This window comes from Schistosoma mansoni, chromosome 1, assembly GCF_000237925.1.
Source record: "Schistosoma mansoni strain Puerto Rico chromosome 1, complete genome".
In the NCBI taxonomy this organism is placed as follows: domain Eukaryota; kingdom Metazoa; phylum Platyhelminthes; class Trematoda; order Strigeidida; family Schistosomatidae; genus Schistosoma; species Schistosoma mansoni.
Window position 1 is genome coordinate 55,605,869 of NC_031495.1, and position 25,859 is coordinate 55,631,727.

Here is a 25,859-nt window from a genome sequence, read left to right on the forward strand (position 1 = left end):
CCGCGCCCTCACATATTTTGTATGCATATACGAAATTATTAAATCAATCAAGACAGGTTATGAGTTAATGATAACAGTGGAATAGATTACATTATTAAAAATAATAATAAGTGAAAAGTACAAATTAGTAGTGTAATGACAGGTGTACTAGTTGTGATAGGAATAATAAAAGGCTTGAATCAATGTTACATAATGGAAAATAGGTCAATGATTAGAAAAATATAGACACTGAAATAACATTCATAGAAATTATAAGATTACGTAATAAGTGTTCAGATAATTGGACCGTGAAGCGAATATTAAAAAAAATAATAAGTAAATAATTGGTAGGGGGGTGAAGAAAAACAAACGAAGAAAGAGTATGGAAAATAAAATTATTTATTAAGGTCAAAGGAGAGATAAGGGTGTTACAAATTTCTTATGAACACAAAGACTTGGGTTGTTGGATCGAATTCCTATAGCTTCTGCTATGTGTAAGAGACGAGATCGAACCCCATAAGGAAAACTAGTAGGAATATGATAAATAACTTTAAATGACTTATTTCTGTCAACTTCATGACCGCTATCGATCAAGTGTGAAAGAACCGAGCTCCGTATCGACTTAACCATACCTTTTCCTAACCACGAAGGGAGGTGTTCACTAACTCTTTGGTTCAGTTGTCTGGTAGTGCGCCCAATATAGCCTTCTCCACAGGAGCAGTGGATGAATGGTACAATTCATTTTTGTACCGTTTACTCGTCTCTTCCTATTGATATTAAGGACTGCAATTGATCAGTCTCTTATTGACAGATATGCATCTTGTGTGGATTGCCTCGAGTCACAAGGATTATAAGCAAAGATGGATGGTACAGGCACATCCGGCTGATAAGTCTCAAACAGTACGAAACTCGCCTCCTTGGTTCCAGTGTTAGCCATCATCCATCCATGCTTATAGACCAATGTTACGTTCACAAAGTGGTTAGATAACAATTGTTTTTTGTAACTGTTTGGTATGATAAGTTGGGTATCATTGCAGCTTGTTTGCTTCACTTTCGATTTAATGGTTTGATTAATATCAAATAAGCGATGTTGCTTTCAGTGTTAAGACTCATAAAAGACTTATAACATTATACATTTGTGGAGACAAGTTTATTCAATTCGTGGAACTAAGAGTACAGTTAGAGACAGTTTTATTTTGTTGTAAAAATATTATTTTTAACATCAATTCGTTTATGTACTGTTTCAACTAATTACCTTTTTATTCAATTGATTTTCCATCATAAAATGTATCACATGCTTTTCTGCTTTAGATAATTCTAATTTTCTAGCGAATACTGCAACAACTAATGCTGTACACCCAGAACCCTGTTGAATAGAAAAAATCATATCAGAGCTACTAAAAAATGCTAGTAAAATGATTATGAAAGCGACAGCATTAGTTATATTGATGGTATAAATATTTCAACAGGTAAATATTAAATTTAGGTGGTGGGGTTTGTGGAGATTGATATAATTTTTGGAATGTACTTGTCATAGATGTTCTTGAAGTTCGAATGAGAAGTTGTGATTGATGACTTTCAGACATATAGCTAGTGGGATAATTGTCACTGATTGTACCTGGGTTCAATCGCAAACTGATTAAATTTGAAATTATATGTTATTAGACTGTGATCTAGTATTTCTAATAATTAAGCATTTTCTGTAACAATTGAAGGTCTTGCATTCGATTTCTGGTGAAGTTGTGGATGCGAACTGTTAAGGAGTGAATCACTAGGACGAAATAGTTACTCATCGACCCTCCTACCACCACCACCAGTTTTCAATGACACCTGAGATGACATCAGACTGTGATGAAGACAACCTACATGTCAATAGATAATTGTTAGTTAATTGAAACAATGTTTTGAAAGTGCTAGAGTAATACGTTATAAACAGTTGTGATATAAAAATACTGTGTGTTGAATACAACAAATCCATAAAATGTCTGATTAGTAACAAGAAACTTGAAAGAAGCTACCTGTTTAGCTTGCCTAAACCATTTGCAAGACGTTCTTCAGTTAATAAATAAATCCTCTGACCATATATCAGCAGTATCAAATATATTATTTTAAAACACATTAATTTTGATACTTATACAAATTCTTTAGAAATGAAGAACGACAGTCGTCTACAGTAAACGTCAGTACTTATATTTTGTTCTTAACAAATATATAAACTGTTCCGAATAAACAGCATAGTCATTGACACACATTTAAAACTGTTGTTTTAAATCATAGTGAATTTCTATTGCTAGGAGGATGTTATTGATTTCACGGTTAACTAAATAAATTGAAGTGAAATCAATCGATTTAAATTATCTTAATGCTGTTCATACTCTAATTATGTTCTTAAATGAATATCTGTTTCTTTGTCAGTGGCAAATAGTGTAGAGACGGATATTCCGACGTTCTAACCAGAATCTGTGACCTGTAAAGTAAATTCAAAGTGAAATGAAACAGGAGATAAGCTATTGGAGTAGACCAATTGAAACGGTATATCCCCAGCCTATTGATTTGAAGAGTTATAAATGGTTAGTTTCCCATACCATGAAAGTTGTGCTTCTTGAAGATAGCGATATGTAGAATGTTATGGTTGCTTTAAGTATATTAACGTGAAAACCAATAATTATGTTCTTTATGATTTCAACGTTTTTACAGACATTACAAAAATAGTTCCATAAATGAGCAAAGATGGATAGTGGCTAGCAGTGGAATCCAGGATGCACGTTTCGTCCTATTTGGGACTCGTCAGTTGGATGTACTTGCATCTCACAGTTGATGTTCACTCTGGGACTCGAACCCAGTACCTTTTGCTCTAAATGCAATCGCGTTATCTACTGAGCTACTTAGTCCTGATAGCCAATTGCTTGTGCAATGGGGTGAAGTTATATAAATAATTTATCATTTAAAGAAAATACTACAAATATTTATGATTGAGCATAGATTTATGGTAAACCGAGAAATATGATATCATTAATCAATATATGAATAGTTTAATAAGATCTCAAGATTACGTAAGAACAATTTTAAGTATTTTTTTAAAAACTTACCATAACCCCTGTAGCTAAAGCAATCACACGACCACAATAAGTATGTGGTACAATGTCACCGTAGCCAATACTCAAAAATGTTACTGCAATTAACCACATAGAATTGAGTAAACTTCCATTCTCTGTATCATAAAAGCTAAAATGTTGGAGAGAAAAAATTACGCAATAAAGGTTAGTGGAAATGATTATTGGTATTACTCTTAAAATAAGAAACTTATTTAAATGATATCTGAGTGATATTTCAATAGTAATATCTTGGGATTAAATAGTTTCCGATTAAGTCATTCGGAATATACTAAGGATAAATAATTTACATCATTCACTATAACTCCATATTTATAAATAGTATTAAATGTTCTAACATAGGATTTATATTACACTATGATAAATATTTACATCAGAAGGAAAACTATCTTTCAAAGTAATCCTTATTCTTGTATCTAATTCCTCGACTAAAACCACCTTTCCTCAAACTGAATCTCTTTTTTGTATATCTGTTCATAACATACATAAACACTTTGATATTTAAAGAAAAATAGGAACGAATCAAGCTAAGAATTTCTTTTCAATTCGCTTTTCATCATGGCTCTACACTAATTTATCTATATATATGAATTCACAACAAAGAAATAGCCCCCATTGGTGTAGATACGTTACGTAATAATTATATAATGACATATCGATTATAAACTAACATTAATTACCCTTTTTAAAGAGGATTAATACTAATCAAAGTAATTATTTGAATAAGGTATTGTTCTTAAAGTTACAATTCTTAAATGATGGTACGGAAGAAATCAGGACACAGAGGTTAAGAAAGGCAGTACAGAAAACATTTATTGCAGGCAGACTGAGTACTGTCTTCTACAACCGCCCTACAATAAGAACGGTTAATAAAGACAGATTGCCTGAATTCGCCACATCTATGTGTATTTAACAATTCAACTGCTCCTGTGGAGCTAGTTATATAGGGCGTACAATTCGGAAAGTTCGCCAACGAATAACAGAACACCGTCCGTCATGGTTGAACAAAGTACAGATAAAAGTGATTAAGAGTCCTATTCTCGCTCACTTGGTGGACACAGGTCATCAAGTTGAACTGAATAAAACTTTTAAGGTTATCTACCATATTCCATCAAATTTGCCACATGGTTTACGAGCTCGTCTATTGCACATAGCTGAAGCCATCGCAATCCATATTCACAAACCGTACCTTTGCATCCAAAAGAAGTTTGTACAGCCACTCTCGCTACCTTGGCCATCGGTATAGCGGAGTTTGTGGCAGAACTTTGATAAACAATTATTTTATTCCTTCCATTTTTGTATTTTACATATTCTCTACATTCGTCTCTTGATTCTTATTTACTTACGCCTGTTACTCCCGATGAAGCATAGGCCTTTTGATTCTTACATAACTGCTATATTACTGACCATTCATCAAAATATTTTGTTAGTTCTTTCTTCTCTTTTATATATTACGCAACGTAGCGACAGCTTGATTTTCGAATAATTACTTTGATTAGTGTTATTCCTCTTTCTTCCAATTAATTAATGTTAGTTTATAATCGATATGTCATTATATAATTATTACGTAACGTATCTACACCATGGGTGCTATTTCATTATTGTAAATCATATATATAGATAAATTAGTGTACAGCCATGATGAAAAACTAATTGAAAAGAAATTTCTTCGCTTGATTCGTTTCTTTTTTAATTTATCAAATGTCAAAATGGGGATTTTCACTATATTTAGATATTTGTAAAATTAAAACCATTCAACACATAGAATACAAGTTACTACAAACTTTAGGATATTAAGTCTATATATATATGAGGAATAAAATAAAGTTGACGAGTGAACTAGATGTTTATTTTTAATTAAATACTATAACTTTTCATTGGTTTGTAAGCAAAGATGGATAGTGGCTAGCAGTGGAATCCAGGATGCACGTTTCGTCCTATTTGGGACTCGTCAGCCGGATGTACTTGCATCTCACAGTTGATGTTCACTCTGGGACTCGAACCCAGTACCTTTTGCTCTAAATGCAATCGCGTTATCCACTGAGTTACTGAGTCCTGATAGCCAATTGCTTGTGCAATGGGGTGAACTTTAAATTCACTCAGTCCTTAACATCAATGGGAAGATTCAAACAAACAATATTTAGTGAATTTTCATTGGTTTGTTTATATAGTACAGGAAAAGCCTATTCAATAGTTATGTCAAATAGTATATTTCAACAGAATAAAAGGAATTATACATTTTAAATAGAGAAAGAATCTAAGAAAACAATTTGTAGAATCGACCTTATCTTATAGAACAACTAATTTGTATCTTTACACGTTAATTGAAAGGTATTTATGTTCGTAAATGGAATACACCCAAAGTATGACCAGATAAAAGAAAAGAAAAAGGAACTACATTATTACGTGGTTGTATTGAACTTGTTTGTAATGATGAATGGAGAATCATGTTTTTTGTTTACTAAATTTCTAGTTTTATTAGAATTCAGTACTAATTCTAAGTAAATTCTATTGAACAATGATGTCAATTAAAGGAAAATGTATTTTTAAAACCATTAAGATACTGAATAGTTGTTTTTATATGGTTTTAAACTATTATGAATTTTTAAAAGAAGGCCGTAAGCTAATTTGTTGTGAATTTTATGTCCGGCTTTTATCATGTGATTTATTCACCAATCGAAATACGACTTTTCCAATCTTAAAACTGTGCCAAAACAATGACCTCCGACCGGTAAGAGCAGTCTAGTGTTCTTATTGGTCCCTTGTCCGCCTAGCCCTTCCAGTTGAGTCCAGAACACCAATTACAGCTTCTGCTGTGCGAATCATTTATTTCAAGCATACTCGGTTTATATACCAGACAGACAGACCACATCACACCATAAAATAGAAAATAATTTTTGTACAAGATCAAACGAGATGTGACTGTGAAAGTGGGAGACAGTAATCAATAAACTGAACATAATTTGGGAACAGTAATTCGTATAATAATAATCCATAGATCAAAATGAAGCTTGCAATAAGATGAATATAGATACATACAACCTAATGACTGAATAGTTATACAATTACAATATACATAGAATAATCGTCCATTAATAGGTCCCGAAAGTTACCCGTACTTATGTTTTCGCTAGGATATAACATAAACAACTTATCAATGTGAACAAATCACTCTATCAGAAAGAATTCATTTATTTATTTTCATTGAGTTGACAGACATGACAAACATTAAATATCTGTTTTATTAATTCAACAATTCCCAATTATCTATATTTAAAAATTATACAGAACCTTCTTGAGATCATTCTGGTCTTATGAAGTACAGTAGGAGGCGTATAAACGTACGTTTGACGGGTCACTATTCAATTCTCATATTTTCCTTCATCAGTCAGTATATTTATTGGAATCATTACTCGACATCATTGTTTAGGATCTGGATTTGATCTCTCACGTCATTCATGTTTTTCAGTTAAAACTCATAAGCCCATAGTCCTTAAGATCAGTGAATCGGTATTATAGATTATAATTTAAATCATGAAGGAAAAGAAATCCCTTTCGGTACTGTCAAAGTGTGATATTGAACTTACTTTACTTGACTAAACTAAGTGAAGTTTAGCTATTTTCACACAGATGAGTGACAAAGAGAAAAATACATATTCCACGCAAGTCTGTGTTAATCTATAGTTTTCAGGTCTACAAAAATTAACCTATCAGGATCTAAAAACTGCAACTATGGACCTATTTGTCTGTCTCCAAGGCATATTTTTCTGTACGCGGACCAGTTATGTTTTGTGGCTTTTTATAACAAGTAGAGGAATAAAGAAGGTTTCGAACTTACTATTGAAAATAGTATTATTTAAGCACTCAGCTATTAATTCATTCCTAACATGAAAAACGTATTATTCTATCACATCTTATGATGCAAAAGTTTTATGCTTTTTAATACCAAATATCGTTTCCTAGATTTATTCACAGAACATTTATATCAAATATAAACAAGGGAAGTATAGTACAGTACAGCATAGAAAAAAAACAACCGAGAGAGGATTATGATATAACAAATAGGAAAGCTCTTGAGTGTAAGCTGAACATACAAAGAGAGGTCAATGATAGAATTTCAGGAACTAAATGTATATCCAATTGGTATTGCTTACTTGTATTTTCCTATCGTTGTTAAGGACTTCAATTGATCAATCTCTTGTTGGCGTGTGTGGATCCTGTGCGAACTGCCTTAATATGGCCTTAAGTCATAAACATTATAAGAAAAGGTGGATCGTGGATCGCGTTTCATCATATTTGAAGCGAAATGTATTGGGTTTGAGTTCTGGAGTGAACATCAACTCTGGGATGCAGGTACATGCATCTGACGAGTCCGAAATAGGACGAAACACACATCTTGGATCCGACTGTTAGCCACCATCCATCTTTGTTTATTAAATGCATATGCAACAGTGTTTTAGCTATCTGTAATATTTTATCTATTTATTTGTAGCTTTACTGACCAACAATAAGAAACTATACAAACTGATTAAAATTCCTAAAATCTGCCTACATTTTTTAAATAATCATTTCTAATATAAAAACAGGGCAGACAACCAAAATTGCATTTTATGATAAACCGTCACTGAATTATAGACCAAACAAAACTGTGGTAAAGAACAATCATTTTTTTATTTATTTAATTTTACCTGAATTTTGTTTTTAATGATGAAATCAGCTTTTGAATTTAATTACAGTTTATTACAGTTTCCCAGCTGTTATCACTATTATTATTAGTTTAGATTATTTGTAAACAGTCCATTAACTAATCTAAACCTTATAACTTTTATATTATATAAAAGTATTTTATGAAATGAGAGAGGACAAACCAATTTCCAGCTGAAGAGGAAATTAGGGAAAGACGTTGGGAGTGGATAGAACATACATTAAGGAGATCACCAATGTGCATCACGAGGCAATCCCTAACTTGGAATGGTGAAGGGAAGCGGAAAAGTGGAAGGCCAAAGAACACATTACGTCAGGAAATAGAAGCAGATATGAAAAGGATGAATAACAACTGGAAAGAACTGGAAAGGATTGCCCAGGAGAGAGTCGGATAGAGAATACTGGTGTGCGGCCTATGCTCCTCGACGAGGGGTAACTGGCGTAAGTAAGTAATTTTATGAAATGATTATGTAATTTAATTTTTTTTAGACAAACATTATACTCACCTTTCACATGCTCGTAATGTCCATGAATAAACAATCCATAGACATAATATAAAACCAAGTAAAAGTTTACCAGGACACATAGTCATTAAAGTTTTAAAAATAAATCTTGTATCAAAATTCACTTTATTCATTGCTCCAATACTACGTGATCCAGCATCAGTAAATAATTTTGAATGTAATAACATCACACGAAATAATAAATATAATCTAAAAAACATTGGTACAGAAAGAATTAGGTCTATGGATACAATTTTAATTGAATGACTTTGTACATTATCAAAAGATGAGAATGTAGATAATGTTGGTGATGATGATGTTGACATAGTTGATGTAGAAGTAATTGGGGTTGAAAATGTAGATAAACCAGAGAAAGGTCTAAAGTTAACAGTTCTATTTGTAGTTTGTCTGGTTGTCATTCGTGTAATATTGTGTAAAGTTAGTGATTTAGTTGTTTGTTGACTATGATAAACAGGTGAATAAATTTCTGTTCCTGGACCGACTAAAGCAGACGATACAGGGAATTCGATAAGATATGATCCTGGAAATGGATGTATAATACAAACAAGTACTTCAAGTGTCATTTGAAATATACGATTACAATCTACTGCCATTCTCCAATCTTCAATAGAATCATCACAAGAAAATATCTAGAATAAAAAATTTAATTTAGTTAAATCAGACGGAATTTAAAGTACTTTAGCTAAGAAATAGAAAATAGGAATACTTATTAGGTGTCATTAATTCTTTCGTTTTTTTCTTAAGGTTAGTGAAATGTAAACTCAGTAAGAGAAGACTCCATAGGTTTTCATTTTGAATGATACAAAGAAACATTTTAACTTAGATTTATGCATTTTAGACGAGTTTAGATCAGTCATTTTCATGGATAAATAAGTAAGTCAACTTGAACTTGCATTAATATTCTATATTAAACATGACATTAATTTCATTGTAATTTAAAAGACTATGAACTCGATAGTTAGATTACACCACTTATATGATTGTAAATTAGATTCTCATATCAGTATCATCATAAACAAGTCTATGAAAAGCCCTATGAAGTATCATTTGAAGTATTTGAAGAATGTTAAAAATCAACAAGTGAAAATATGTTTTTTATATAGATATCTTACTATCTCCCATATTAGGCAGCAATAACACATTCAGAAAACAATAATTTATCCAACTGAGACAACCGAATGATCATATGGTAATAGCTACAATAGAAAGCAGTCAGAATGAGTTGACTTAGTTGTAAAGTTGGCTAAAACTATTTACTTTGAAATAGAGGCATTTATAGGGCTATTGAGATGTTCGACATGGCTAAGTGAAAAATCTTAAAACTTGCAGCATAATCTGATCTTTTCCTATTACCCGTAATTGATTTGAATAAGTGCGTATACAAAAGAATAGACAGCTTTAAATGTGGATAGTAATTGTAAATTTGATAGTTTAAAATTCCACCCGTTATTCAAGATAAAATACTTTTTTCAACTAGATAATTAAAAGAGATTGTAGTCGTTGATTATTCAGGCTTTAAACTTTCTGAAGCAAAGATTAAATATACAATTCAATAACGTGAAAAAGGATAGGTAAGATCTGAAAATCCTCTTGCTTTCTGAGTGGTTAATAATAGATAGATTTAATTTTGCTACTCGTGCGTTTTCAAAAATCAGCATTTTATCCATTGCATAACTAAACAGTTTTTACCCGAAATACTATTCCTTAAATGTTTGTTGAAATTTCCGTGTGCTATTGTACTTTGTTAACTATACTCACCATACTGATAATACCTCAATACAAGAGCAGCTGATCAACTTCGAGCACGTTTCTTCAAGGAAGTCGTTATTTAAAGCAATATTTACAGTCAAAAGAATCGGATCGAAGAGAAGTTGGACAAAAAATTTATGCTTGGCTAAAGTGATGTTGATCCACCTTTCCAATTCTCAAATCTGCATGAAATGAATTGAAACCTCTGATCCTTCCTTGTCCTTAATTTCCTTCTTCATAGTGACAGAATGTTTCTAGAAAGACACCCTCTTGCTTAAAGTTCCTACAGAGAGAAAATATCTATAAATACAGTTTGCTGTTCACAGCTGGACATATCTCATGTTGATTTTAAAAAAAAGTCAGCCATTGTAGATACGGTACACATAGTAAACGATGTACAACATTACACAGAAAAAACAGCAATATCTCTTCATTAAAGTTCAATCATTTGTTGAAACTCTAAATTTTCTGGAGGTCACTTGAGCCTGTGAATTCTACATCTAGGAATACTGATTTGGTTCTCACGAAACCAATCAACTCCCTTTAGACAATGAATACACTTTCTCGATAAATACCAAACAGTATGAGATTTAGGTCAAAGATTTCGTGTTAATTAATAACATCTACTTTATATTGAATACGACATGTTGTAGCGTTAAATCCCTTAAACTGTTAATCATACGAGAACCTGGTCAATATCTCACTCAAGTTCTCTTAGATAACTCACATCTAGTTTTAATACTTTTACTACTGTCTTTTCCAGCTAATCTAAGAGAAGTGTCATAACTAAAGTACATATTTGATGTGTAACAGCTTAAAGTCAAAAAACGATTTAACACCACACTACAACAGTTAACTTATTTGACGAAGAAGTATTATTGTTTATTTAAAATCAACATTATTTCAGTGTTCAACTATGTAATCGGAAGGAGTTTAAAATAGAAAGAAACAATAATCACTCACCTTGATAACATAAACATGATAAGCTAATATCAAACCCAATAAAATACAAGTTGATATTGATATACATGTTTTTGTTATAAATGAATAAATTGAATCCTATAATGGTTAAAAAAAGTAAAAAAAAAGAAAAATACGGGCAAAAAATTACTATGAAAGCTGAAGTAATCAATCAAATCTTGTGTATTTGATTATAAAAATAAGAAAATATAATCGTGAATTAATATCAGAAGGGGTTTTGTGGATAAAATAGTAATTTTAACAGTTGAGATCATGAATCAATGGAATCTAGACCACCATGGAAAACCTGGAAGCACTGGAAGGTCGTTTCTTCCTATTGTGGGACTCCTCAGTAGCGCGCATTCATGGGCCCGCTTCGCGAGATTCGAATCCAGGACCTGTCAGTTTCGCGCACGTGCACTTAACCTCCAGACCGGCATCTAACGGTGTTATTGTCTAATTTCAACCAATCCACGAAGTTAAGCAACCATTCACCAATATCATCAGTGGGTTGATATCTTATAACAGACCTGGTTGAACTCTACTGGTCACTGCTGCTCACTAGAAATCCAGGAAATATCTCTTGAAGTCAGTCACCAGTGAGCATATGATTATTATCAGACGGGGGTTTTGTGGAGATTTTAGTAATTTTATAGTTGAAATCATGAGTCAATTGAAGCTAGACCATCAGGGAAAACCTGGAAGCACTGAACGGCCGTTTCGTCCTACTGTGGGACTCCTCAAAAGTGCGCATCCACGACCCCGTTTTGCGAGATTCGAACCCAGGATCTATGGGTCTTGCGCACAAACACCTAACCTCTAGACCACTGAACCGGCCGACATCCAACGGTGTTAATGTCTAAATTCATCCAATCCATGAAACTGAGTGAATTAGTTAGTGAATTAGTTTAAATGATGATATTTCATATCTTAGTAGTTTAGAGAATATTTAGAAATAATGGAACATTCTAAAATGTATAAAACATTTTATTTTTGATATGAATAAAGCTGTAAGTTGGCAAAAATCAAAAATAGCTTAACTTGAAATCAAGCTATAATATCAGAAGTTACAAGGTATATGTAGGTTTCTTTTTTTTTAAAAGTCTATCAGTGTATTTTTGAATAGATTGAAGTTAACTACAAATAAATAGGAACTTTATTAAGATATAGAAAAATCTGGTTACAAATAAGAAACTTAAATGATAAGTTTTTTTCATTTAATAAATGGGTAATCATATTATGAAGCTTAGCCAACTTTCCATTTTCAGTGATATAACTTATACCATGTCAAGTTGAATATTATCCAGTGACTAGTATTGAGATATTTCAATAAGGGCTTAAATATTATGGGAAAAATCCATTTTACTAAGGACAATATAACTTTGAAGTTCTAAATTTGAATTTCTATACATAAAATCCTAATATCATTTATCAAACATACTAGCGTGTTTCAAAGTCAAGCTTTCATTGACCTACTCAGACGACAATAAACATCTATTTTTTTGTGTTATTCGCTTTTTAACAATCTTCTAGGTGACATTTAACCACAAAGAAGTGTAAATTCAGGTTGAATAACTTCGATAGATAATAACTTAATAATATAAGAATTAAAATTTGAGTAGCTTGATTAAAAATTCATTATCAGAAAATACAATTAAATTTGTATTATATATTAACTTTTGCGTTCTTTTAAATGTACAACTTATCTGAGGGACTTTGATTTCAATTTTAAACAAAACCCTTGGAATGATGTAAAATCTTATCATTTTCGTGAATGTAAATTTTAATAGTTTATACATCAAATTTAAAAGATTCACTTAAATAACACATTATTTTCTTTAATATGATAAAACCATATAACAGGTAGTGATAATGTTAAATTATCTGTTTGAAAGTTAGTCAAGTTATTGGAAATAGAACGATCAGAGATTTTTGTTTTCTACATTAAGTTCTGGATTTTTTTGACGTATATTATGTCATAGAATACAATATTAAGAAGTATGTACATTTATTAACCTTACTCTGTTACTATTAGGTAAACGTTAAACTCTAAAGTTAAATATAAGGAGATATCTGTAATTTCTTTACAATATTTAAATCCAACTTTTTAAAAAACCAGTTAAAACAGTCATCTGAAATCAGTCAGTCAGTCACAACGTAGAACTTCGTACTTACGTACATCAGTTCGGGTTGCCATACCACATTAGCACAGAGATGCAGTTGTCGATTCAAATCCTATAGTGATAGAAGTGGTAAGAGTATATGCAGTAATCCGAAAGATTATGGTTTGAAGATGTAATTCAAATAGTATAATCCAGTGAAATAAATTTGAAAAGAGAAAAAAGATAGGGACATGAAGATTTCAGAAGATTAGAATTTGGCAGAATACAAAGTGTAGATGCAACTACGCCATTGCAAACGATTTTGAGCCATGTCATTCAAGGTCTCTAACCATCGATTACTATCATCTTGTGGATCTCAACCAGGTAGTCTACAACTACTAGCATGGCTCAGTCCACTTGTCAGCGACTTCATGGATTTGTACCACGTTTTGGTCTGGCCGCCCCTAGCTTTCTTCCAACCTACTCCTGCACCATAAAACATCGCTCGTCGGGGCAGTCGGTGGTTGGGCATATGTAACACGTGTCCCAGCCATCTCAACTGATGACGTTTCACTACTTCATCAATCGATTTGCCAACATCTTTAACTAGTACCAGTCTCCTAAGAACTGCATTATTTACTCGGTGATCCCAGGATATACGAGCAATGCTTTGAAGACATTTATGATCAAATACTAGTAGCCTACGAATATCCTCTGAAATATGAACTCTCTGTGTTATCTTAAGTACATATATTTAGTCACCTTTAAACATATCCTGTTTATGATAGAAATTAATCATTTGTAAGCTAACTAATACACTATACAATTTTTTGTAAAATAAAAATAGCTATTTTCTTCAGAATGTATGTAATGAGCTTTATTCTCTGATAAAAGAAGGTTCATTAATAATCGGAATGTTTTTCTGGTTTAATCAACGGATTTATAATAATAATAGTATTAATAGTATTAACGGTATTAATATTATTATTATTATTACTATTATGGTCATTATTATAGGACACAATTGATGAGATCAGTTTCCCTTTTTTATTCTTTAAAAGATGATATTAGATCATATAATAAGCAATAAAATGTGCAAACTAACCTAATAAAACATTAACATAGTCATTACTCATTTCAATGAAATAATAATACAATAATAAATATATAGTTACAAGCAATATAAAGAAAACATTAAGTCAATGAAAGTTAATTATCAAAGGGGAATGCCTTAAATGACATATTCCTTTTTTTTATTAATAGTTTACCGTTATTTTATATACACTAATGACCTTGTTTACAATCTTTGTTGTTGTGTTTTTTTTCCCTTTCAATAATAAAACATTTATGTGGTTGAGTTCATCTATATTCAATGGATCAAAAGTAAAACGTATAATAAAAATAAGTTACAAGTAATTGAAAGAATTTATTAGATATTCTATCAATGTTAATTACTTTGACCTGAAGAATTCCCATTGAAGAAAAAAAAGGAAGAAAACAAATACATAGAAAAACAATGTATTTAATGATATAGTTGAAATCATGAGTCGATTGAAGCCAGACCACCAGGGGAAACCTGGAAGCACTGGACGGAACTAGTGGCTGACTTCGAGAGGTAAATCCAGGAGTTCTAGTGAGTAACAGTGACCAGTGGAGTTCAAATCACGTCTGTTGTGAGATAAGAACTCACTGAAGACAATTGGTGAACGGTTGCTCAACTTCGTGCATTGGTTGGAGTTAGACTTAAACACCATCGGATGCCGGTTCAGTGGTCTATCAGTTAAGTGCTCTGGCGCGTGACTGCTAGGTCCTGGGTTCGAATCTCGTGAGGCAAGGTCGTGGATGCGCACTGCTGAGGAGTCTCACGATAGAACGAAACGGCTGTCCAGTGCTTCCAGGTTTTTCCTGGTGGTCTAGCTTCAATTGACTCACGTTTTCAACTATGGAAATACTAAATCTCCACAAAAACCCCTTCTGATAAAAATGATAATAAAGTTGTCGTATAAGCAATTCAAGAAAATATATACATATAAAGATAGTAAATCTTAATGAAAGTTCTTCGATTGGTACTGTGGTTTTGTCTTACCGTCAAGATAAGACAGAAGAATTACAAATGGATATTGAAAATGAACAAAATTAATGACTTCTATAAGACAACTATCACTCTAAGAAACTTTTTAGTTAGAATAAAAGATATGATCTCGTTTACTTCTACACAAAATTGTGTATACAGACTAGGTTGTGTGGAACGCGATGCGTTCTATATTAAAGAGTCTTCCTGTGAGATCTTGATTCATGCCAAGGAATATTTAAGTTACACAACAAGACCTCCCAACAATCCTATAGAACTGGAAAATTTACAGAATAAATCAGAAGTAGCAGTACATGATATTTTTAATAATCATTAAGTTGTTATTAAACATATCAAAGTAATTCAGAAAGACTTTTCCAACTATAAGGAGAAGCGAGTACTCTAAGCGTTCTAATATTATGCTAAATCCCTATGCCCTCAATAAGAAAGAAGGCCTGAATATTTATCCAACTTTAACTATTTCTCCAAACAACCATATGTGACTTTATTTATTATTTTTGTACATACACACACGGACACATAACCTCAATCTACTTCTTCATATTACAAGTGCGTACATTTGTTATACTCACATTGTGATACGCAAATTAATACAATGACAGAATCGTTAAAATGTCAGTGGAAAAGTGTTAACTAATGGGACAATAAAACTGAATATGATCAAGTTACCCATCGATAAAATTATATAAAAATTATCCTATGCAATGAGTTGATAAAATTAAAAAAGGAGAATATCGAATTCTAATTCACTGAACACACAGTTTCGCGCGACCTGCGAATTTTCAGTTTGTTGTAATGATTATTATTAGACCATAGTGAAAAATATGTTCAGTACTCTTTGATATTATATAGTTCTCTGATTGATATTTAATCATGATGGAGACCACATCTAACTGACAAAAATGTTCACATAGTCATCTTTTCAATAAAATTAGTATTTAGAGTCATTTCAAGTTGACTGAACAAAGGAGTGTGTACAAAACAAACAGTAAGAGAATAGAGTTGAAAATACTAACTGAAGAAAATGAAGACGTAATCTTGAAATGTTATATTATTAAGAATTGAATGTGTATATGATAATAATATCAGCATTTCATTTGACCTTTATTATCAATACACGTGTGACTAACTTATTTAAAAATTCATCCTACTTCTCAATGTATAATATTTACTTTAAAATGTTCATATCTGAACCCCTTAGCAATCATATCATAATAAAGTTTTTCTCTGTATTAATTTGTTCAAGAAATATGACTTTTGTACACTGACAACATGTTATATGATGTAAATATGAATGATCGCTTGGAACCAACAAGCTTAGGTATATGACAATAAATGTACATGGTAAATCGACTTATAAGGCAATGAAGATTTATAATCTAAAATGATTTGAACACATGTTACTCATTCATAATCATCAACTATATGAAAAAAAATTATGCAGGATGGTACAGTATTAATAAAGTCAATAAGTAGCACAAGTTTATAAATTTTCTTATTGATTAGTCTTATTTGTAACAAAAAAAATGCAGATTAGCTGGTTAGATTATGGCCTGAAATCGATCATAATGGCACATTTGTATTCATTAATTATCTGTAAAGGAAATTTTCATTCTTAACATAATTTTATTATTTCTTTTCTCAAACTGTATTTTGCGTATTATTGGGATTGCATCATGATGCAGTTTGGTGATTTCCTTAATGTATGTCCGATCCACTTCCAATGTCTTTTCCTATTTTCCTCTTCAACTGGAAGCTGGTTTATCCTGCTGATAGTATCCATCAGTGAATGTTGAGTATTTTGCGTAGACAATTGTTTATAAATACTTGTGTCTTCTTTATGATGGTTGTAGTAGTTCTCCACGTTTCATCTCACTTTGAAATTAGTTGACAGTTGTTTTGATGAGATGCAAATGGATGGCAAAATATTTTTTAGCTGAACAAATTTTCTTTGTTTCAGATGTAAAATGTAGGAAATTAAATCGTCACAACTTTATGCCAAATCCTAGATGGTCTATTATACTAACATCAATGGAATTACAGGGAATTATGAATTAAGGTAAAGTTTTTTTACTTTGTTGAACAATTCGTAACCATGTTCTCTTGTTTTCATAGCCAATATCATTTAGTAACACTTAAATTTTAACCTCTAAATCTGTAAGATTCTGAATACGTAGGCTAATATAGTATGATCAGTGGTTGCATTAATAAAACATTATAACTCATCAAACTTATTACTTCCTTACTGAATGTACAGTAATCGTCGCATTTTGTAACTCTTTTTTTTCTACATTCATTTCATTCGGTGGTTAAAGGGCGTCAACTTATCATAAAATGACACACCTTAACATGTAAATAATTAAGGCCACAAAACTTTCTTTTTAAATACAATACCATAAAACAATATATATGTATGTATATATTTGTTTAAGGTTAATTTAGGTAACTAAAAGAAAAGAAAACCAAACAGTTTAGTTTTGTTTAACAAAGCAAAAATGAAAATACAATAAAACATTCAGTAAATGTTTACTAGGACATTAGATAGATAGAAATGTACTGTTGATTTAATTTCCCCAAAATTGAAACCGATTTATATTACATACTGCTGAATAAATAGGAAGAACTGAGTTGGTTTTTTCATTTTGACTATTAAAAAAGAGAAGAAGAAAGAAATTTATTGGGACTTTGACAAAAAAGAAAATTATTTGAAGGGGGTTTTGTGGAGATTTTAGTAATTTTATATAGTTGAGATCATGAGTCTATTGAAGCTAGATCACCATGGAAAACCGCCGCCCAGTGCTTTCAGGTTTTCTATGGTAGTCTAGCTTCAACTAACTCATGATCTCAACTATATAGATAACTATTTGTTTCAAACTTTAATTATTAGTCGTTTGAATGTATAAATTGTGTATAAAAAATAAAATCTTACTACTATCAGTACACCTGTCTTCCCACTATCCACTAGTACTTTTAACTATTATGCTTGGTGACGTATTCTATTTCATTGTGATTATTGACTCAAATAGCCTTGATTGGTCTAAAACATTTTCGTATAAATATTCATGTATATTAGAGTAAAGCCTGATGACGATCTAATTGAAAACAATTGTTCGCTTACATGTGTTGTTCTAGAATAAAATCTGTTCAACCAACAGGTATCTGGTAGCAGATCATATACCAATAGACATACTTCAATAAATTTATCAGTAGTGTATCATAATATAATAGTTTCTTATGATTAGAAATGTTACTATGATTCTGGATAATAATTAATGTTTTTATTTGATAAAGTGTAATAATCTACTTACTGAAGTAAATGCTACAGTGAGCTTAAGCTATACTGTGTTTGGTTATATTGCTGAAATTTTTAGGACATGTATTAGGTATACTCGGTTATTGAATGCCTAGACATGTGATGATACCTAGTGTGTGAATCGGTTCTGAAGAAAGCTAAATATAATAGTGACAGTTTACCTAATATTGTTAAATGACACTCATCCATTTATCACTTTTACATTAGAGGAAGAACAGAGTAACAGAATATCGTTCCTAGATGTTCAACTAACTTGATGAGTACATAAAAAATTGGAAAGAGGAGAACAGAAAATTTAAAATTGATGAACATACTTATTCCTATAGTTTTGTATCAATCAGATCTACAAGAAACTTGGTACAAATTTTGAATTAACGTGCCAGAATGATTTGCTCTGATGATATCATTATAGGTGAACTGAGTAATATTCGTAACCTGCTTAGTAGGGATAGCTATCCAACGAGATTCATCAATAAACACATGAATGAAATGAAGACCGTAGATATTTGCTATTCTAAAGAAAGTGCCGTTTTTAAAATTACAATCCCTATGTGATGCTACTGAGGAAGTTTAAGAAAGGCGGTGCAGAAAACATTTAATGATATTTTCTACAACCGCTCCATAATAGAAACCATCAATAAAGACAGACTATTTGAATTCATCACAACCATGTGCATTTACCAATTTGACTGCTCCCGTGCAGCCAGTAGTATAAGGCGTACAATTAGACAAGTCTATCATCTAAAGACCAATCGCCATGGTTGAGCAAAAGGCAGGTAAGAGAGACTAAGAGTCCCATTTTCTCTCACTTGGTGGTCACAGAACATCAATTTAGGTGGAGTTCGGTTTTATGAGCTGGATAGTTTGGTCGTGGAGCTATCATTATTCTTCTGAATAAAATCATCAGCGCAATGTTCAACTGGATGTGAAGTGTTCCCCTGTATTTCAACAACTCATCAAATTGATTTGAGTAAAGTTATTAGGTTATCCACTATATTTCATCATATTTACCTTATGGTTTACGAGTTTGTCTGCTGCATTAGAATCTATGTTCACAAAGCTAAACTTTGCATCCTAAAGAACTTTGTACAACTACTCTCACCACCTTGACCGTCAATATAGGAGTGAGTTTTCAGCCAAAATTTTATTAACTCCGTTTTTAGAAAAACTATTCAAAGAATTTTCTAATTTCTCTCACATTTGTTTGTCTGCATATTCTCCACATTTGCATTTTGATTATCACAAAGCTCCTATGATACTGACCTTTTATCAATATATTTTGTTAGTAATCTATATGCAATCCAACTTAGCAACTGTTTAATTTTTCGAACAATTACATTGACTATTATAATCCTTTTTCTTTCAGTTATTCAACAATATTTTATAATCATTATGATATTGTAAAAAAGTTGTTATTATATAACTAAGTTACGCAATTAGTCGTTAGTATTATTTCACTTTGTAAATCATACATATATCTTATTGTACAGTCATGATTCAACACTGGCTGAAAAGTAATTTCTTCCTTCCTTTTACTAAATGTCAAAATAGGGATCTTCCCTATACGGAAACGTTTTATTATCTTGGATAATTTTTTTTGATGATACAATACCTTACTACTAAAAGAAAATTAACTACAAAAGTGATTGTACAGTCTAAATAAATGATAACATATAAAAGAAAATCATTCATGAGTTGTTCTTTTTTTAATCCTCAATGAAATGATAGACCTTTAGCTTTAAACTATTCATGAATTTTATGGTCGAATTCATGAGTCAGTTAAAGCTAGACCACGATAAAGAATCTAGAAGAACTGAACGGCAACTTCGTCCTAGAATGGGACCCCTCAACAGTGAGCATTCACGATCCCGCTAGCAGAATTCGTATCCAGGACCTGTCGGACTTGCGCGCGAACGCTTAACCACATAAACCACTGAGCCAATATCCAACGGTGTTATTGTCTAACCTCAACTAATCCGCGAAATTGCGTTTACCTTCAACATTGTGTTCAGTGAGTTACTATCTCACAACAGACCTGGTTGAATTCATTTTGTTCACCAAATCTTGTTCCTCTAGCTTTATCCAAATTTTATTTTGAAAAAAAGGGATCAAAATTTGTGAAATAATCTAATTTTACTTAATTTCGATCCTATTTTAATTGAATAACTCATTTGACCGAATAAATCTTTAAGTATGTTCTAAATGACTAAGTTATAGTTATGATCAATTGAAATATTAAAAAAAAACACAACGAAGAATGCATGACAAATTCAAAATTGATTGACAAGAGAACTATATAGATTACTTAAATGTATCTACTAACAATATTCATTTATAGATTGTTTTAAAAATCAATTCCGAAGTATCATTTCTTCTCCTTTCTCTAGTTGTATTTAATTATTTTTCCTATGATTAGATTAAAATAAGAAACAGCATAATAATCCAATATATTTCGCCTATTCTTTCCCCCCAAAAAATAAAAAAAATAAAAAATAGATTCAGATAGAAATAGGTCAATTGTTTATTTTGATAAAAAGAATATTGTGAATGGATCGTTTAATGTTTTCTTTATAATTGACCTAATTACTTACTGGCTTACGCCGGTTACCCCTCGTGGAGGAGCATAGGCCGTACACTACTATTCTCTATCCAACCCTGTCCTAGAATTGATCTAATTAGTACATAATATCATTATTTACAGTTAGATTGATACTAACCTAGACATTTATATTAGAGAAATAATTTTTGTTAAAATGTAATTAAACTTCATATTGAAGAGAAATTCTACCAATAAGATATACTGTTTTTTTGACCGACGTATATTAGATCTTTATTTGGATGTCTTATCAAGAGATAAAGATGAAACTGTTAAGAAAGCAATTATACACTAGATTGGAATCCATTTCTTATAAGTAAAGATTGTTGGCATGAGTTTAAAAGTTCTTATGTGAATAATCTTGAATGCAAACTGCCAATTATTCTTTTTGTTCTTTTTGTAGTAGTGCATATTGTTACAAGTCGACCTTATCTATTATAGCTAATGGACAAACAAATTGTAGTGACCAAGAAGACGAGTGGGGACAATCAAATGTATTAGGTACAAAATTACAGAACGTCTCAGTAAAATCTGACAACCATGCAGTAAATAGTTAATTTGCAAACTATCAATCAATTGTCTCAATCTTGACAATTCCTTCTGCAAGTATCAGTCCATCGTCTCCGATTATTATTGTTCATGTATTTTCATACCAATAACATTTCGTTTTCGTTCTTTCGTTATTGATCTTCTACTGAAATACATTCAATGCTTGACCATCGTTATATACTACTTGTGTGGATATAAGTAGTCCACACCACAAAATTATTCTAAGCTACACAGTTATTCTATCACACATATATTTCTTGAGTGTTGTCCTATCACGTTTGCATAATAGTATGTGTCAATTCACTTCCCGAATTTCTTAAATGACTAATAAAAACTAAGTCATCTTTTTATTCGTTAAGTCGGTGTATTACCAAACTCCAATGTTTTTTTGTTTGTTTACCGTTCTCCACTAACATATGCATTCCGAAATACAGTTCACATTCTCATTTCAGTATCTACGTGATCTGTTGATAAGTTGTGTACTACCTAAACCTAATAAACATTATATCGGGGTCCATATCGTTCGGTCATTATGAAGTCAGAAGGGCACTAAATCAGTTATTGTTATTTTGTGACAAGAACAATCTTCAAAATATCATTATTTATTTGTCGTCGTTTTCGGTGGAGCTTCGTTCTATAAACTAGATGAATAATTCATTAAGCTTTCTGAAATAATGGTCCACAGTAACTCAAAAGTATTTAAGCATTCACTGGTGTTTTGACTCTAGTGCCAAGATTCATTCCTGTTCTCAATATTATAGTTTATTTAGATTTATATGATAATCGAACGTGTAATCCATATACGAGAGTCACTGCATTTCAGTAAAAAAAACCTAACCACTTCAGGTTTCATATTTCCTAGATTTCATTTGATTGGAGAAACGTACAGTTTTTGAGACAATGAGTTTAAACTTTGATTATTGGTAAGATTAAAAGATTTATCGTTTCTTGATGCTGAATTTTAACAGAATCACAGATCATACCAACTTAATTTTTTAGTTTCAGAGTGTCTCCAAGGCAAATTTACCAGAGAATAGAGACAGATAAACAAAGTATTTCAGATGGATTGTGAGGGACACTCGTTAATAAATTTTTTCTACGTACGGAATCACTGAAATAAATTCTGATATTTTCAGTTTTTCTAGGTGATCATCTAGGTTAACCGCATATATTCATCTACTATTATTTAAAAAAAAGCAGTTTATACCTGAGTTGATCATTGCAACGTTGGGTTTAAAGTATCATCGCTTTTGGTGGTACTTTTACCCATGTCTGTCCATTGATGAGACAAGAAGTAATTACCGTGAAAATCAAGCATCAACTACATCATACGATGATAAACGGCACAAAAACGTAAAACTATTCCAGGTTAGTAGGAGATAAATCGTATCTAAATATTTTCCAACAAGCATACTAGATGTTTACAAGCCATGTAGAAATACAACAAGAATTTGTTGGATTATTGTATATCTTTTCCCCAGCAGCCTTGAAGTGACAAGACATGTAATACTGAGTAAAATGATTAATACTGTCTAGTATAAATAAAGCTAAACATCTCAAACTAGGACAGAACAACTTTTCAGTACTTAGTAGTTCTAAGTGGTTTGTTAGTTTATGCTAAGATCGTGCTGGGAGAGCAAGATCAGTTTTAAAAATAAGCCAATTTATAACCTTGAAAAACAGGCTTATATATATATATGATAAATTTACCTTAGTTACCAGATTTATAGAAACAAAAAAACTCTTATTCATTACTTCATCATTCCAATTTTTTATAAGTTTCTTATACTAGTTTATTTCAATTTCCGCTTGTTCAAGTATCAACCGAAAAACTTGAAATTTAAACAAAATATAGTCTTTATATAATTTGATGTCTGGAACTATTACAATGTTCAGTAAGTTGATAGAGAAGAAACAATCAATATCTAGGTGTATATGACAAGCTGTGAACGACATATGGAGAAATTCGAACACTTCACTTCTACCCAAAGTTTGTGCTGATTATATCATTCAGAAGGACGATAAAAGCTCCACGACCAAACCATTCAGCTCATAGAACAGAACTCCATCAAATGGTGTTCAATAATTATACATTGTCTATGATAATTCGAATAAACTTCTTATTGACAACAAATTCAAAATCAGTTGCTCAGTTTTAAACTTATCCTCAGTTAAAATATGAATAAACCTTCAAAAATTATTTGTCCTTACATAATAAAATAATCATGATAACCAGTGAAAAATTGAACTGTTTTTTTTTTGTTTTTTTTTTCTGGACATTTCATGACAAAGTGAAGGTCATTTCATTCATTTAAAAAAATATTCAATTCTAATATAAAAAACTTATTTCCAGAAAAGTTCATATATTTTGTTTTATTTTTAGATGTTAACCATGAATTATTTATATATATTATTGATAAAAAAATTAATCATGATGACCGATTTATTATATTACTTTTCTAGAAATGTTGTTAGTAGTATATTTATTATAAACTTAATTTATTATTCATATATGCATATTATTAGTTTAAATCTTATCACGTGTGGTGTAAGACTGTAATTGTAAAGTCCTTGTTTTAATTTATGATTGTTTATTTTATGTGAATTGCCTAATACATTGTTGTTAAAAAAGTATATTCATCTATTTTTTTTTATTTATTGTTATTACTTGAATGGTTTTTTTTTTATTATAGTTAGAGATTTGAAGAAAATTAATAAATAACAACCTTAAGACAGTCTTACTGTACGGGGCTGAAACGTCGAGAACTACTACATCCATCGTCAAGAAGGTACAAGTATTTATAAACAGTTGTCTACGCAAAATACTCAACATTCACTGATCGGATACTATCAGCAACAGCGTTCTATGGGATAGGACAAACCTGGTTCCAGCTGAAGTGGAACTTAGGAAAATACGTTGGAAGTGGATCGGATATACATTGAGAAAACCACCAAACCGCATCACGATGCAATCCCTAACTTGGGATCCTGAAGAAAAGCGGAAATGAGGAAGACCAAAGAACACATTACGTCAGGAAATAGAAGCAGAACAACTAGAAAGAACCGGAAAGAATCTCCCAAGACAGGGTTGGATGGAGAATGCTGTTGTGCGGCCTATGCTCCTCCACGAGGGGTAACAGGCATTAGTAGGTAAGCTAGTATTAACGTAATTATTGTTTATTATCAAGGATAAATAACAAATTGCTGATGGAGTTTTGTTCTCTGAGCTGGATGGTCAAAGAACGAAACTCCATCAAAATCATCCACTTGAGCTATAAATCTTCTCTACCACTCCAAAAAATTACTGATTCATGAAAGAATACATTGGATAGATTGATTAAGTTTTCATGAAAAGAAGTAAAAAAAGATTTTACACTGAGATTAATTGATCTAATAACAGTAAATAATAAACATTCATAGTTTACTACTTCTAAACACAGTTGAAACAAGTAGTAAGATTGGTCGTAACTAAGCTTTCATGGTATTGTATAAACGTGTTCAAAGACGTATACTAAGGTTGATTAAAGCCTTGACCGTATGAAAAGTCGAACCTCCTTTATACATTCAAAAATAGTTCGTTTACACCTTAAGCCTATCCCGGTAATATTGTTTTATTAAACATCGTGATGAATGTCATATTAAGGTAAGACGGTGGTTGGAGGTGGTCAACAGGAAACCCTGGACCCGGTTTTCGTGCTATTTGGCACTCGTCAGCAAGGTGTACCTGTAATCTCGAGGGAACTGATGCTCTCTGGCGGATTCCATCCCGTGTCACTCAGCTTTACAGTCAGAGACGTTACCACTGAGCTATTCGGGCCGCGACCGACCTACTGTAGGACTGAGGTGTAATCACATTTGAATTGATCCCTGGGTGGTGATCATTGCCATGCCACGTGATGACCCACGTTCACACGATCTTAAACAGCAATCGGCACACATCACAGTAGTAGTTGGATACAGTGAGGAGACGATGTTGTGTGTGAGTGGGACTAGGCAAGTGACTGTGACTGGTCGGTGTTGTGAATGAATTAAATGAAGTGTGAAAGTAACAGGGGACACGGGAGTGAGAATGTGGAGAGTGTGACGTGGTGATCGTGGTTTTGTTTGTGATTGTAGTACTGTTTTTGTTTTTTCGTTGTATTTGTAGTTGTAATTGCAAACATCTTAGTGTGGTGAAC

General features: G+C 31.7%; 1 protein-coding gene and 2 non-coding genes across 3 annotated transcripts in view; all 3 read right to left on the minus strand.

The window, feature by feature from the left end:
- Smp_161450 (calcium-activated potassium channel) overlaps positions 1-25,859 on the minus strand; it is a gene marked incomplete at both ends in the record, with an annotated part of 115,603 nt that overhangs the window by 33,477 nt on the left and 56,267 nt on the right. Inside the window, 4 exons of the mRNA XM_018794925.1 lie at positions 1,235-1,345; positions 3,069-3,204; positions 8,303-8,949; positions 11,033-11,128. Coding sequence (XP_018649289.1) covers positions 1,235-1,345; positions 3,069-3,204; positions 8,303-8,949; positions 11,033-11,128 — 990 coding nt within the window. The remainder of the gene's footprint in view (positions 1-1,234; positions 1,346-3,068; positions 3,205-8,302; positions 8,950-11,032; positions 11,129-25,859) is intronic.
- On the minus strand, positions 2,942-3,013 carry Smp_tRNA_01890_Pseudo_TTA.1.1. The gene has a single exon. It is a non-coding gene (tRNA).
- Smp_tRNA_01687_Sup_TTA.1.1 lies at positions 5,077-5,143 on the minus strand. The gene has a single exon. It is a non-coding gene (tRNA).